General features: G+C 53.8%; 1 protein-coding gene across 2 annotated transcripts; it reads left to right on the top strand.

Moving 5' to 3' along the window:
- Positions 1-56: 56 nt before the first annotated feature.
- On the top strand, positions 57-15501 carry HSD17B14 (hydroxysteroid 17-beta dehydrogenase 14). 2 transcript variants are annotated; one of them, XM_014852252.3, is made up of 9 exons: positions 57-476; positions 940-978; positions 1397-1479; positions 2025-2091; positions 4944-5035; positions 14201-14305; positions 14539-14606; positions 14722-14818; positions 14915-15501. In XM_014852252.3, exons 1-9 carry the CDS (start codon positions 389-391, stop codon positions 15086-15088), a joined length of 813 nt encoding a protein of 270 aa, XP_014707738.1. In that variant the 5' UTR covers positions 57-388; the 3' UTR covers positions 15089-15501. The 2 variants fall into 2 exon arrangements, with proteins under 2 accessions (XP_014707738.1, XP_044615679.1); XM_044759744.2 differs by lacking the exon at positions 14201-14305 and having other exon boundaries at positions 251-476.
- Positions 15502-15797: the final 296 nt, after the last annotated feature.

Genomic DNA, 15797 nt, shown 5'->3' with positions numbered 1-15797 from the left:
TGTTTGAGGTTGTGACACTGGGGTCTCTAAGGGGCAGAGCTGGAGTCTGGACTCCTGGGTCCCAAGGGAGGAAGGGACAGGGACCTCGGACTTGTAGGTCTGAGCGAGGAGGGAGCTGGGGGCCTCATTTGCTGGGTCTGAGAGAGGAGAGGGCCGGACGCCGTGAATTTTGGTTCTGAGGGAGGAGGGCATTGGGGTCCCGGACTCCTGGGTTTGAGGGAGGAGGGGGCTGGGGCCAAACTTCCAGGCTTCTGGTCTTCCTGGCAACGCCCCCCCCCAGGGCCGGGCTTCCAGGGTCCAGCCCCTATTTGTGGTTCGGCCTTCCCGGACTTTGGAGGTGGAAAGAAGCGCAGAGTGCGCGACAGAGGGAGAGACAGACTGAGGCAGAATGGCCACGGGAACGCGCTATGCCGGGAAGGTGGTCGTGGTGACAGGGGGCGGGCGCGGCATCGGAGCCGGGATCGTGCGAGCCTTCGGTGAGAGGGGGTCTGGCTGCTGGAAATATTGGAGGGATCCTGGAGGCTAATGGATGTGGGAAGAAGGGCTTCAGTACAGGAGGCAAGATTCCATCGTACGAAACCCAATTTGCGATGCTAATGAAGGGGTAGCCTGGGGCCTGAGCTCTTTGCGTGTCCCCAAACGCTACTTCCTTCCCCTGGGTTTCGGTTAGAGCTACAAAACGGGTGGGTGGGGAATGCCTCTTGCAGGTTTAGAATTTGCTCTGGACCCCAGGGATGGGGGCTTGGGAGCCCCAGCAGGCCCCTGGAGCAGCCAAGGAGAATATGTGTCAAGGCCTCTGCCCTTTGATCCAGGGGATCATCATGAGACTTAGGGATCAGAGGGAGCAGGGAGGGAGATAGTCCCCACTCCAGATGCCCACAAGAGGGCAGCAGAGGCCTTCCCCAAGGCCTGTGCTGCGGTAACCTGTTCTGTTCTCAGTGGAAAGCGGGGCCCAAGTGATTATCTGCGACAAAGACGGTGAGTGTGGGTCCCTCAGTCCTCACCCCCACCCTCCTCCTCTCTCAGACCCAGGAGTCCAGCCCCAGCCCCTCCTCCCTCAGACCCAGGAGTCCAGCCCCAGCCCCTCCTCCCTCAGACCCGAGGGTCCTGGCCCCCAGTCCCTCCTCCCTCAGACCCAGGAGTCCATCCCCCATTCCCTCCTCCCTCACATACAGGAGTCCTGGCCCCCAGCTCCTCCTCCGTCAGACCCAGGGGTCCAGGTCCCCAGCCCCGCCTCCCTCAGACCCGGGATTGTGGGCCCCAGCCCCTCCTCCCTCAGACCCGGGAGTCCTGGCTCCCAGCCCCGCCTCCCTCAGACCCAGGGGTCCAGGTCCCCAGCCCCTCCTCCCCAGACCCAGGAGTCCTGTCCCCCCACCCCTCTGCCCTCTCTCTGCAGAGTCTGGGGGCCGGGCCCTGGAGCAGGAGCTTCCTGGAACTGTCTTTCTCCTCTGTGACGTGACTCGGGAGGAAGATGTGAGGGTAAGCATATTCTTCTGTCCCTACTTCCCATCTCCAGCGGTTTCTCTCTCTCTCACTTTGTTCTCTTCTGGGCTTTTGCACAGGCTGTTTCCTCTACCTTTCCCTCTTCTCCTGGCTAAACTGTACCGATCCCAAAGGTTTCAGCTCAGTGTCATTCCCGGGCTTTCCTTGATTCTGTTGGCCAGGTCCTGTGTCTCCTGGGAAGCTTCTCCTTTATCTCCCACTTCTGCAAAGCTCTTGTCACACCTGTCACAAGGATTGCAACAAAAACCTTCCTCAGAGCGGGTCTCCTTCTGTAAGAGATTTCCCTCTCCTGGCTCAGGGTTTTTGTCCCTTCCCTTTAGTCAATATCGCTCTGGTCTCTGGCACCCATGGCTTCCTGTCACTTCTCCTGCCGTGCCTGGTGATTTGAGGGGCAGAGGGTCCCCCACTTGCTCTGGCTCCTGTTCCCTCTGTGACTCTAGCTTCCCCCTCCCCACCCTGGCTTTGGGATCATGGGCTCCACAAGGCCAACCCCGCTCCCTCACAGACGTCTTTGTCCTCAGACTCTCCTTTCTGAGACCGTCCGCCGTTTCGGCCGCCTGGATTGTGTGGTCAACAACGCTGGCTACCGTGAGTTGTGAGGCCCGAGGGCCATTCTCCACCAGAGTGTCCACCCACCTCCTGGCTTCCCACCCCTTCCTCAGTTTCCCCTTTCTCTGCACCTCCCGCTCTGTCTCCTTGGACAGGAGAGGGCCGCCGTGGAATCGTCCGTGCCTGGCCTTCAACTCCGGCCCTGTCCCACCCCTGCTGCTTGCCCCGGCCTTTGCCCTCACCTCGCCGTGCCTCAGTTTCTACATTTTTAAAATGAGAATGAAGATCGACCTCATTCCAGGGTTGCTACAAGGACTGAATAAGGGAAAGTTCTCAGGCTTGTGGAGGCAAATATTCGCTCTATAAATCAAAATCGGGGTGAGCTGATATATGAGTTAATCTGAAGACCATAGAGCCCAGGGGATCGTCTTCCCCGAGGAAGGAAGCTCCCCAAAGAAGTAGGTAAACAGTGTGGTTACGACCGTCCTGGGACACGGAACAGACATCACATGTGACAGGAGTGTCTCTTTTCCTACAGTCACAAGATGTTTTGCTAGCCCAGCGGGTCAGTGGTCACAAGATGGGCAAAGCTGGTCAGTTTGACCCTTAGGTTCTGGAAGGAAATGCTTATCTCTAAAGAAATGCTAATATGGGGGGCGCACCCGTCCCTATCTTTATCAAGACGACATTCTTTGCTTTGGGATGTTGTAAATGTCTAAAGCAGGTGTGCGATGCATGCTGGACGGGCCGCTTCAGGCCTTTCTGGAAAAACAAGGTCAAGGCCGAATTAGTTTTAAACCAAATGGCTTCCTCATAGCCCGCATTGCTTTTCTTTTTTTCTTTTTCTTTTTCGTGTTTTTTTTTTTTGAGGAAGATTAGTCCTGAGCTAACATCTGCTACCAATCCTCCTCTTTTTGCTGAGGAAGAGTGGCCCTGAGCTAACATCCATGCCCATCTCCCTCTACTTTATATGTGGGACGCCTGCCACAGCATGGCTTGCCAAGCGGTGCCATGTGGGCACCGGGGATCCGAGCCAGGCATACTGGTATGTCTGTATGTTCCGACGACTGTGAAGATGTATTCACAACACGTGGTTATAGGGCTTAGTGTGGTGGCTTCCAAGGGAAATTGCCATCAGCTTAATGACTGCCCGTCATAAGAAGGTCTCATGTTAGTAAACCAAGGCTCAGAGAGGTGAGCTGATTGCACGGAGGTCACACGGCAAGGCTGTGGTAGAGAGAAGCTTGCTTTGTTGGCTGGGCAGCTTTGAGCAAGTGGGTCACCCTCTCTGGGCTGCATTTAAAAAAAAATTTTATTGCGGTCATATTGCCTTATAACAGTGTGTAAACTTCAGGTGTACAGTATTATATATCAGTTTCTTTTTTTTGTTTGTTTTAAAGATTGGCACCTGAGCTAACAACTGTTGTCAATCTGTTTTTTTTTTCTTCTGCTTTTTCTCCCCAGATCTCCCCAGTACATAGTTGTATATTTTAGTTGTGGGTCCTTCTAGTTGTAGCATGTGGGACACCACCTCAACATGGCCTGACGAGAGGTGCCGTGTCCACGCCCAGGATCCAAACTGGTGAAACTCTGGGCCGCCGAAGCGGAACGTGCGCACTTAACCGCTGCCCCACCGGGCCGGCCCCCTCTGTTTCTCTATATGCGTATGTCCCCCTGCATGTGCTGACTTCGTCTGTTCTCTCTGCTCTCACACAAACGCCACAGACCGGGGCGCTTCAACCATAGACGAGTATTTCTCACAGTTCTGGAGGCTGAAGTCCGAAATCAAGGCACCAGCAGCCTGGGTGTCTGGTGAGGGCCTGCTTCTCGCTGTGTCTTAACGTGGCGGAAGGGGCGACAGTGCTCCCTGGGGTCTCTCTTCTAAGCGCCCTAAACCCATCAGGAGGCTCCAGCCTCAGGACCTTGTCACCTCCCACAGACCCCACCTCCTAACACCTTCCCACTGGAGGGTAGCATTTCAACAGTCGGATTTTGGGGGGACAGACGTTCAGTCCGTACCGTGTGCATATTCTTATATGATAGTGTGTGTACATGTTTCCCCTGGGACCAGTGGCTTCACCAACTCAGTGTTCGTGGGGACTTTATGGACCGTGACTGCCTTGAATAATGAGAACCACTGTATGTACTGGCGTGTCGGGCGGGGAGAAAGGCTATGAAGGAAAATAAAGCTGACTGAGGAGCCACGGAATGGCACGGGCTGTTTTGGACAGAAGATCTGGATTCTCTGAAGATGCTTGAGCAGATCCTCGAAGGAAGCGAGGCCACAGCCCGGGTCTCTGGGGAGGAGTGGCCCATTATTTCCCCGACTCTTTGCTCTCTGTTTGCTTTCCCACCTCTGTCCCCTCACCCGCTCCTCTCCTGAGGCCTTTGGAGCAGGCAGGCTGCTCCCTTCCCACTGTCTGTCTTTTCTCCTTGTTCTCACTGTCCTAGCTTTTCAGCTCCTTCCCAATGTTCATTTTTCTGCCCCCCCACCCCACACCCCCAGCCTGCCATTCTTTCTGTGTATTTAACAAACACATTATGGTACTAAGTTTCTAGCTCAAATATTGACCCGTGAAATTTCCAAGCCCGAAAACAAGGTGCTATCCTCATTCTGTAGAGGAGCCAACAGGCACAGAGGGGCAAAGGGACCTGCCTAAGACCACGCAGCAGGAAGTGGCAGGGCTGAAGTTTGAACCCAGGCCTGCTGGCCCCCCGAGACTGCTTTTTTATCAGCCGCTCTGCAGCCTCCCTTCCTTTCAGATCCCTGACCTGCTTGTCTGCTCCCCCGACCCCGTGCCCCTCCCACCCCCATCCCCATTTCCCTTCTGCGTTCTCCTGTCCGCGGGGCTCCCTCATTCTCCCCTCTCTCTCTCCACCCCCACCCTTAGATCCACCGCCGCAGTGGCCCGAGGAGACCTCTGCCCAGGGCTTCCGGCAGCTGCTGGAGCTGAACCTGCTGGGGACGTACACCTTCACCAAGGTGAGGGCTGGGGCCCCGGCGGCCAGGCCCGGGTGGCCTCCTGACAGTGAGATGGTCAGACCCACTCTGAGAGCAAAATGTTTTCTGCGCCTTGGTTTGATCTTAGTCCAAAAGGACTCCTTTCTTTGTAGAAAAGAAACGGGTCCAAATCTCTCCATCCCACACAAGTTACCTGTGTAGTCGCTTGCCTTCTTAGGAACCTTCTAGAACCTTCCCAAGTGGTGTGGTAGTGATGGGGGATGTGAAGAACATGGCGGGAGGGACTGAGACAGGGGGTGCAGCTTTGCCGCCCAGCGCATAGCTCTTAGGATCGAAGAGCGGCCCCTCGCCCCCTCTACCCTTCCTCAGAGTCTTCCCGGAACTCCTCCTTCTGGTCATCTCAGTTCGAATGTCACCTCTTTAGAAATGCCTTTCCCGACTGTCCTTGCTGGGGCACCTGCACAGACATGTTCATTTTCTATCCGAACAGCCTGTTTCTTTTCATCTTAGCGCTTTTTTAATTCATTCATTCATTGAACAAATATTGATTGAGCGTTCAGCAATGTGCTAAGCGCTGGGCATCCAGCCGAGAACACAAGAGACCCAAACATGCCTGCCCCTGGGGAGTTGATGTCCTGTGGGGAAGAAAGACAGGGCCGGTGAATGTAGGCTGTCGTGGCAATGGGTGCTAAATGCTGTGCAAAAAACTGGAGGGAAGAAAGGGGAGAAAGAGCCATTTGTGAGTGCAAATGCTGTTTTATGGAACTTTATTACCATTTTGCAAGCATGTGTGAAAGCAGGGGAAATCACGTGCTGAATCCCACGTGCCCGTCAGCCCCGAGCCAACGATGACCAACATTCTGTCATTCTTGCTTCTTGTCGTCCACTCACTTTCTTTCTTTCTTTGTTTTTTTGCTGGTGTATTTGAAAGCAAGTCCCAGACATCATATTTTACTTGTAAATAATTCAGTAGACATCTTTACCAGATGAGGGTTTTTTTAAAAAGTGTTGTTTTTTTTTTTTTGCGCTTTTAGACACGGTGGGGTAGTCGGAAGCCTTCCCTGAGAGGTGGCATTTAAGTCAGACCCCAAGGAGGTGTGGGGTGAAGAGCGGGCCAGCAGGAGAACAGCCAGTGCAAAGGCCCTGGGATGCTTGGCATGTAGGAGGAACAGCGACGAGGGCAGTGTGACTGAAGCAAGGGGGAGTGGGTGGGAGGTGAGAGCAGAAAGGGATCGGAGGGGCCTAGAGGATCTGGGACTTCGTAAACCACGGAGAAGGTTTTGCTTGGACCCTGAGTGAGCTGGGAGCCTGCAAAGTGGCTGTAGGTGGGAACCGGCGCCCTCTGACGGCCGCATGGGGGGACAGCCCGGGGGCGAGGGCTGATGCAGGGGCACAGGGAGGCGGTGGCCGGAGGGTCCAGGCGGGAGGTGAGGTCGGATCCCACCAGGCTGGCGGCCGTGGATGTGGTGAGCAGTGGTTCCTATTCCAGATCTGTTTTGAAGGTAGAATTGTCAGAATTTCCTTATAGACTACATGAGGGGGTGGACTCGAGAAAGAAAGGAGTGGGTTTTTTTGGTTGCTTCCCCCATCCTTGTCCCCAGCCACTGGCTGGACAGACCCGCCGTGCACGGTCATGGGGCAGCCTGGGAGGAGCAGGCGGGTTGGGGGGCTCGTGGAGTGGGAGAGGCCCACCAGGCGTCCACGTCGGGTTGCTGAGTCCGCGGGGCCAGGCCTGGAGACATCAGCCTGGTGTTCACCAGCTTGAAGGTGGAGGAGCTCAGAAAAGCAAGTGTGGACAGAGAGTGGAGGGGCCCTGGGAGTGGGCCAGGGGTCACCAGCATGCGGAAGCTCAGGTGCCTGAGATCCCACCGCAGATCCAAGCGGGTTGTCCCCGGGCAGTTGGGTAATCCTTTGCTGGACTGGTAAACCCTGTTCCTGCCTCCGGTTTCTGTGTGCTTTCTGAAATCGGCCTGTCATACACTAAGACCCACATCTGCCACAGCCTGGAAAGGGTATTTCTCTCTCTCGTTAGTAGCTAGCACTTAAAAAGAGAGAGATTTCTCATAAACAACCAGATTTCTGGTTTCTCTTGACAAGTTGGCCAGCTGGACCATGGGGCAGGACGACGGTTGGCTATCTGTGGCCCAGCTCCCCGTTGTGCCCCAGTCCCCACCTCTCCCTATTGGACTACTTGACTCTGTGACCTGGGAGTGGCTGGTACAGAAGCCACACGTAGGAATGAAGGGTCTAGATCCGGGGCCCACCTGCCGCTTTGTACCTGCCACATCGGGCAAGTTACTCAGTCTCTCTGCCCCTCAGTTTTCTCATCTAAAAAATGGGGCTGGTGGTAGTACCTAATTCACAGGGTTGTTCTGGAAATTGAATAAGATTCAATTTATATGCTCACAAGTCCCTTAAAATATACCAGGCACAGGGGCTGGCCCCGTGGCTGAGTGGTTAAGTTCACGTGCTCTGCTTCAGCGCCCCAGGGTTTTGCTGGTTCAGATCCTGGGCGTGGACATGGCACTGCTGGTCAGGCCACGCTGAGGCGGCGTCCCACATGCCACAACTAGAAGGACCTGCAACTAAGATATACAACTGTGTACTAGGGGGATTAGGGGAGAAAAAGCAGGAAAAAAAAAAAAAGATTGGCAACAGTTGTTAGCTCAGGTGCCAATCTTTAAAAAAAAAAAGGAAGAATGTTTGAAAAAAAACCCAAAAAACATACCGGGCACAGAGTTTACTGTCTGAAAATTATTCCTGCTTAAGAACAACCTTGTCCCATTGTATTTTGTGGCCATCCACCTCGCTCAGTTCGAGATCTCTGAGATCCAGGTTGGGAAAATGGAGCTTACGAGAAGTAGAAGGGAAAAGGTGGGACTTGAGCTGAACTCTGAGTAGGAGAGAAAGAAATAGAGAAGTAGGGCACAGTGTTTCACCCACCAAGAAAAGAGTGTGCAAAGGCCCTGGGACAGAAACTACGTGGGTATATTTAAGAAGAAGAGGCTCCTCATCTCCATCTCCAGCTTAGCAATTATAAATATTTGGTTAAACGTGTTCTGTCCAGGGCCTCCTGCCATCCTGACCTAGATACATAATTTCATCAGCAAGAACTTCAGAAATAATGCCGATGATTAGATTAGATTAGATTGGGTTGGATTGGAATGGTTATTATTTTTATTTTGACCTAGTTTCAGACTTACAAAATAATGCCAGAATTGCACAGAGAACGCCTGCACACCCAGACTTCCCATTGTTAGTATTTTATCATGTTCGCTTTCTTTTTCTCTCTCTCTAGTTGAGAGTAAGTTGCAGGCGTGATGTCCATTTACCCCTCTGTACTTTGGGGTGTGTTTCCTAAAACCAGGAACATTCTCTTACACAATCACAGCAAGAGTAACATTGACACTGTGGTCTCAGCTAGTCTAGAGACCTCAGACCTTAGTCAGGCTGTAGAATTCTTACCATCATGACAGGACGATGGCCACACCTGTGTTAGTTGGGGGTCCGGCCAGCTTAGGTGAGAGTTGGGGTGCAGGGTGTGTGGGAGGCGACCCCAGGGAGCGCTGCTCTAGGTAGAGTGTAGCTGTGGGCGTGCGAGGCAGCTGGTGAGGGGCATCGCTGGGCAAGTTGTTACTGGGGTAAGTAGGGCACCATCCTTGGGAGTTGGCTGGAAACATGCACCCAGAGTTAGCCCCACCTGAGACCCAAGGGGGACCCAAACATTCCTCTAGTTTAAAAATAAATTTAACTTTTGTTTTTAAAATATTTTTATGATTTTTTTTTGAGGAAGATTAGCCGTGAGCTAACTTTTGCTGCCAATCCTCCCCTTTTTTGCTGAGGAAAACTGGCCCTGGGCTAACATCGGTGCCCATCTTCCTCTACTTTATATGTGGGACGCCTACCACAGCATGCCTTGCCAAGCAGTGCCATGTCCACACCTGGGATCCAAACTGGCGAACCCCGGGCCACTGAAGCGGAACGTGTGTGCTTAACCGCTGCGCCACCGGGCTGGCCCCTTAACTTTTAATTTTAATTTAAATTTTAAAAATAGAGTGGTATAACAAATGACCCTATATCCATCATTTGTATTTAACAATTATTCACATTTTGCTATGTCATATATATATACACACACACATAAATATATATATGGATATATTTGCCAATGTATTACAAAGTATATTGTGACAGCATGACAGTTCATTTCCAAATACTTTAGCAAGCATCTCCTAAAAATTAAGACTTGTAGGGGCTGGCCCGGTGGCACAGCAGTTAAGTTCACACGTTCCACTTCTTGGCAGCCCGGGGTTCACCGGTTCGGATCCCCGGTGTGGACATGGCACCGATTGGCAAGCTATGCTGTGGTAGGCGGCCCACATATACAGTAGAGGAAGATGGGCACGGATGTTAGCTCAGGGCCAGTCTTCCTCAGCAAAAAGAGGAGGATTGGCAGCAGACGTTAGCTCAGGGCTAATCTTCCTCGAAAAAAAAAATTAAGACTTTTAACGTAAGTAGACTGCCATTAGATGTCTTAATAGAATTAACAGTAATTTCTTAATGCTATTTAATACTCAAGACCTATTGAAATTCACCCAGTTGTTTCCAAATGGCTTGTCACAGTTGGTTTGTTCACACGAGGCTCCAGACAAGGTCTGCTCGTTGCATTTGGTTTTGCAGAGGGCAGAGATTTTTGTCTGCTTGTTTGTACCTCTATCCCAGCACCTGAAACTGTGCCTGTTGCAAAGAAATCTGTCAACATGTGTACTTTGCTGCCATTATCACCGTCATCATCACTATCATCACCGTCATAATCATTATCACCATCATCATCACCACCATCATGATCATTGCCTTCATCACCGTCATTATCATCATCACCACTATCATCAATACCACCATCATCGCCGCCATCACCATCATCTCCATCATTGCCATCATCACCATCATCATCATCACCATCGTCATTGCCTTCATCACCATCATTACCGTCATCACCATCACCAACATCGTCAATACCACCATCATCATTGTAACCACCGTCACCACCACCATCACCATCATCGCCATCATCCCCATCACCAGCATTATAACCGTCATCACCATCATCATCATCGCCATCATTGTCATTGCCTTCATTGCCATCATCACCATCATCCCCATCATCATCGCCATCACCACCATCAGCATCATCATCATCACCACCACCATCCCTTGGAAGCGCTCGAAATGTGGATTCTGGGCCCCAGCGCGGAACTCCTCCATCAGAATCTCTGGCTCTCTGGCTTCCCTGGCAGATTCTGACACAAGCCAAAGTTTGTGATTCCCCAGGCTAGAGAAAACAATGGAGGAATTAGGGATATGTCTGTAGTCAAAGAAATGGGGTCTTGGGGGCAGTAGGGATCCACAGAAGGTGTGTGAACACATGAGTGTCAACTGTAGAGGCACAGAGCTGGATCGGTTTTTAGAGACCCATCCATTCATTCGTCTGTTCATCAAATGCTGACTGAGCGTTAGGAAGGCTCTAGGTGCTAGGGATACACATGTGGTCTTTGCCCTTGTAGAGATTTAGTGGTGGGGCAGCCAGTGTTACTAAAGGCACGCAGAGATGAGTTTTTGTGGGTGTGGTCCTGGGCTGTGTGTGACAGGGACACTGGCTCTGGGGGTCAGGCTGGGCTTCCTGGAGGAAGTGAAAGGTGAACAGCATTAACTAGGGGAGGGGGTGGGAGGTGGCTTTCTAGGTGGGGTGTCCAGAGGAAGGGAACGGGTAGGGAGAGTCCGATCAATGAGTCCAGTGGGTCCTTGATGTGGCTACATGGGCGGTGCAGGTGCTCCTGGCAGAGGGAACAGCCTGTGCAAAGGCCTGGCAGTGAGAGAGAGTTTGGCGCTGTTGGGGGGCTGAGTGGAGTGGGCGCAGGGGGTGGTGCAGGAAGGTGTTGGGAGGTCACATCACATGGGGCCTTGAGGCTCATGCTGAGGTATCTGGTCTTTATCTCAAGAGCAATAGGGAGCCATGGAAGGTATCTGAGCAAGGAAGCAATGTGATCCCACTAATACCAACAGATTGTTAATATTAATAGATCACTCTGGTTCTTGTATGAGGAACAAATCAGAGGGCAAAGGGTGGGGGTGGGAAACCAGAAGTAAGAGACAGTCCTGTTTGTACAGGTGAGAAGACATGGCCTTCAAGGCCTCACGTGATCTGGCCCCTGTTCCTTCTCTGACCTTACCTCTCACCACAGTGGCCTTGTCACCGCCAAACACACCAGGCTTGGTCCTGCCTCAGGGCCTTTGCACCTGTTCTTCCCTCTGCCTGGCATGGTCTTCTCCAAGACATCCCCTCAGCTCACACATGGACTCAAAACACTCAGCTGTCACCTTCTCAAAGCTCTCCCTGAGCTCCCCGTTTGAAACTGCACCCAGCCCAACACTCCCATCCCTTCATCCTGCCCTGCGTCTTGTTTAATATTCCTGATCACATTCTGGCACATTCCATAATGCACCCATGTATCTGTTTACTGCTGCCTCCCTCACAGAACATGGGCTTCACAAGGGCAGAAACCTCTCCCTGTCTAGTTTCCTGCGATATCCTTGCCACATAATTCATTCCAGTGAATGTTTGTTGAACGACTGAATGAGGTGGAGAGCAATGTATAGATTCAAGAGATCCTGAGAAGGCACAATGGCTGGGGCTTGGCGATGGATGGAATGGGACAAGGAACTGAGGGAAGGCTCCGGAAGACTCCCAGGTCTCTGGCTTGAGACGCTGGCTGGGCGTGGGCCCCACGTCTGAGCCTGGGAACCAGGGAGAGAGGCAGGTTTTGGGGGGCGATAGTGGGGTGAGTTTTACGCTTGAGACATTGAGATGGAGACGCCCAAGGAGGTGGCGGGTCGATTTAAGAGGTGCCGGTGGGGTTCTCCCAGCAGAGCTAAGAGAGTGAGAAGCAGACCCCGGAACCCCAACATGAGGGGAAACGGAGTCAGGCCCGAGTGAGGCTGTCAGGACGAGCAGGAGAACAGGGAAGGGAGGCGGGGAGGGAGAGTCAGGTCAGTGAGAGTCCAGCCAGCTACACTAGGTGCTGTGTGACCTTAGGAGGTGGGGGAGGACGCCCGCCAAGGAATGCGCTGGAGGGCTCTGGAAGGAGGGCTTGGAAGGGGCCGCAGGGAGTGTGGGACAAATATTTATTGAGCGCCAGCTGTGTGCCCAGTGCTGGGAGGCCGGTGGCAAATGAATGAACCGTTGTTTCAGCCCTCTTGGGTCTCCTGTTGGCAGGGCGGGGCTGGGTGGGGCTAAGTGGCTGGGATGGGAGGGGCAGGGCCTGGGGGCGGGGCTGGGTGAGCCCCTGGTCATTTTCCAGGCTGGTGGGAGCGAGGGGAGAAGGAATGAAGGGGAGAAGGAATGAAGGAGGGGTGGTCCCCGAGGAGGAGGCTGGAGCATTAGAATCCGCCCCCAAGGCGACAGGCTCCCCTCACTCCTGCCCCAATTATCTTAAAGTTCTTAGCATTTAGAGTTGTCAGAAATTCTTCGTGGTGTGGGTTTTGGTCTCAGACCACCCAGCCCGCCAATCTGGGCTCTGTCGGGTGTCACGTGACCCTCTGTGAGTGAGTGACTGGAGTGTCAGTCACCCTTCTGTGCCTCAGTCTCCTTGCTTGTGAAATGGGGCTATCCATCTTACCTCCTGGGCTTGTTGTGAGGGTTAAATGAACTAATTGGTGTAAAGAGCTGAGAACAGGACCAGGCACATAGTGGGTGCTCAATTAATTTATTCATTCAAAAGATAATCTTTTGGTATCTTACTTTTACTAAGTAAGAAAGATATAGATGGTGTGTCAGAAGGGGTGTGTGCCAGGGAGAAAAGGAATCAGGAAATGGGATGGGCACCCGGGGTAGGCAGGTGGCCATTTTAAATAGGAAGGTCGGGGGCCAGTCTGTCTGGTGGTGTAGTAGTTAAGTTTGTGCACTCCACTTTGGCAGCCCGGGGTCTGCAGGTTCAGCTCCCGGGTGTGGACCTACACTGCTCATCAAGCCAGGCTGTGGCAGCGTCCCACATACAAAATAGAGGAAACTGGCAAAAGATGTTAGCTCAGGGCCAATCTTCCTCCCCCCAAAATTAAAAAATAATAGGATGGTCAAGGGAAGGCCTCCCTGAGAAGGTGACATATGAACAGGATTTGAAGTTGTTGGGGGAGTGGGTTTACCTGGACTGTCCCAGTTTAGCACCGAAACTGCAGACTGAAAGTCCCATGTGCCCAGAAACCCTTCAGTCCTAGGCATGCCGGGATGGTCAGTCACTCTAGGAGTGAGTCACATGGCTATCTCTGGAAAAGTGTTCCAAGAAGAGAGAAGGGCAAGTGCAAAGGCCCTGAGGTTGGAATACTCAGGGCATGTTGAAGCACTGAGAATGGGGCAGAGGCTGTTTCTGTGCGAGTAGAGAAGGTTGGAAAGGGCTGGTCGGGTGAGCCGGAACAGGAATTAATTTTGATCCCCACTGTGAGAACCCCTTAGGGCAGCAGGCTTGGCTCATAATTCTTTAGTGGGGGAGTGATAAAACATGAATTTATTCAAGGTCATGTGTAGTGAAAGAACTGAGAGGCGGAGAGGGAGGGTGGGAACAGGAGAGGGAGAGAGCTGAGAGAGTTAGTCTAGGGATCTCCAGGAAGCTGGAAGTTGAAGGGGAGAAGTCGGCCGAATATGGGGTGCGTTTCAGGAGGCCCTCCGCCATCACTTTCTGACCACAGAGGTCTCCCTGAAACTCAGAGCAACCATCTTCCCCTCCATGGAGAGAAGAGCTTCCTCCTGGTTTTGTAAAATATGCAGCCATCTTGCATTTTCCTATCTTGATACAGGCAGGCGTTTGAGTAACATCAAAGACCCAGAGAGAGAGAGAGAGAGAGAGGGAGAGAGGGAGGGAGAGGGGGTGAGGCAGGCAGTAGAAGAGGCAAAAAAAAAAAGTCCCTTCAAGACAAGGAGAGACTCCTCGAGCGCTGGGACCCAGAGACCCTGGGGCAGACCAGTTCCAGCAGGTGCGCGCTGGAGCTCTCATGCTGTCCCTACAAGGCCCCCAGATCAACTACTGGACGAGTCAGGGAGGGGGGCCTGTCGTCCCAGACCTCGGGTTGGGTTTCCGTGGGGCTGGAGGGGATCCGGGGGCCTTGGGGTGCTTCCTCTGCTTCCTGTCTCCCCAGCTCGCCCTCCCCCACCTGCGGAAGAGCCGGGGGAACGTCATCAACATCTCCAGCCTGGTCGGGGCCATTGGCCAGTCCCAGGCGGTGCCCTATGTGGCCACCAAGGTACCCCGCCCCTTCCTTCACTCCCTAGCTGGTGGCTCGGGGCCTCAGCCCTGAGGCCTAATAACCTGTGTCTCCCCAGAAAGAGAGCCTGGTGCATCCCCACGAAGCCTGCAGGAGGGCAGGACTTCCCATTCTGCTGCCCCTGCTTGATGTCCCCTGGGTGGGAGGAGAGGGTGGGAGGAGCCTTCTCTTCCCTGGCCTGAGCTTTCTCCCCATCTGTCCGTCTTCTGCAGGGCGCAGTTACAGCCATGACCAAAGCCTTGGCCCTGGATGAGAGTCAATATGGCGTCCGTGTCAACTGGTGAGCAGCTCCAAGTGGGCTGAGAACCCCCTGGGGGAACTGGGAAGACTGGGAGGGAGCCTGAGAGGCAGTGTTGGCGGCTGAAGTCCCTGATCCCCTCTTCTCCCTTCCCCAGCATCTCCCCAGGAAACATCTGGACCCCACTGTGGGAGGAGCTGGCAGCCTCAACGCCTGACCCCGCCGCCACCGTCCGAGAGGGCACATTGGCCCAGGTGGGAGTGGGGGCCACAGTCAGGTGCTACGGGGGTGGCTTGGGGGGTGGCAAAGGGGGTTCCCCTTGACCTCCTTTTTGCCTTGTCTCTCTCCAGCCCCTGGGCCGCATGGGCCAGCCAGCTGAGGTGGGGGCTGCCGCCGTCTTCCTGGCGTCTGAAGCCAACTTCTGCACAGGGATCGAGCTGTTTGTGACCGGGGGTGCGGAGCTGGGGTATGGGCGCAAGGCCAGGCGGGGCACCCCAGTGGAGGCCCCCACCATGCCTTCCTGATTGCCCACATTTCCACTTGGGCCTTGCTGACTACGACTCTCCCACCCCAGACTCAGTCTCCCAAATTCCAGCCTCTACCCCCTGCCGCTCAGGTGCACCTCCGGATGTTACCACTTCCCATGTGCCAATCCACCCCACAGGGCCCCATAAAGCAATTTGCAGCCCGGAGGAGGAGGGCATCATTCCATTTACTTTTCACCCGTTATGGGTCCTGCCACACCAGGACCCCGCCCCACGCGCTCCCACGCGTGGCCTCCACCCAAAGGACTTCAACTCCTCGGCAGGCCTTGCAGCAGGAGCCGGTCTCCAGGGGTTCCTGGGAAAAGTATTGCTGGTCGGCTTTGGCTGTGCGCTAATTAAAAGGCCCGCAGGGAAGAGTACATTAAGCTCTAATTAAAAGATAATGGAGGAATTGACGCAAAAAGGCCTCGTCTTTATTCCTGGCCCTTCGAAGAAAATTATTTTGATATCGCTGCCTGTATAGTAGGAGGGTGGCCGGAGCCAAAAGTCCTAAGGGAAGAGGAGGCTCGGGTGGGGACTCTTGGGTTTGGGGGAGGAGGAAACTGGGGGGCGTGAACTCCTCGGCAAGGGAAGCGAGGACCCTGGATTTCCCCAGGTGGGGCCGGGGGTCCAGTCCCTGGCAAGTCCCCCAGGCGACGGGGTGGAGCTGCAGAACTGCTGCGGATTGGCCGCGCCGGGGGGTGTGCGG

Source organism: Equus asinus, chromosome 26, assembly GCF_041296235.1.
Source record: "Equus asinus isolate D_3611 breed Donkey chromosome 26, EquAss-T2T_v2, whole genome shotgun sequence".
In the NCBI taxonomy this organism is placed as follows: domain Eukaryota; kingdom Metazoa; phylum Chordata; class Mammalia; order Perissodactyla; family Equidae; genus Equus; species Equus asinus.
This window is presented reverse-complemented; position numbering and strand designations above follow the sequence as displayed.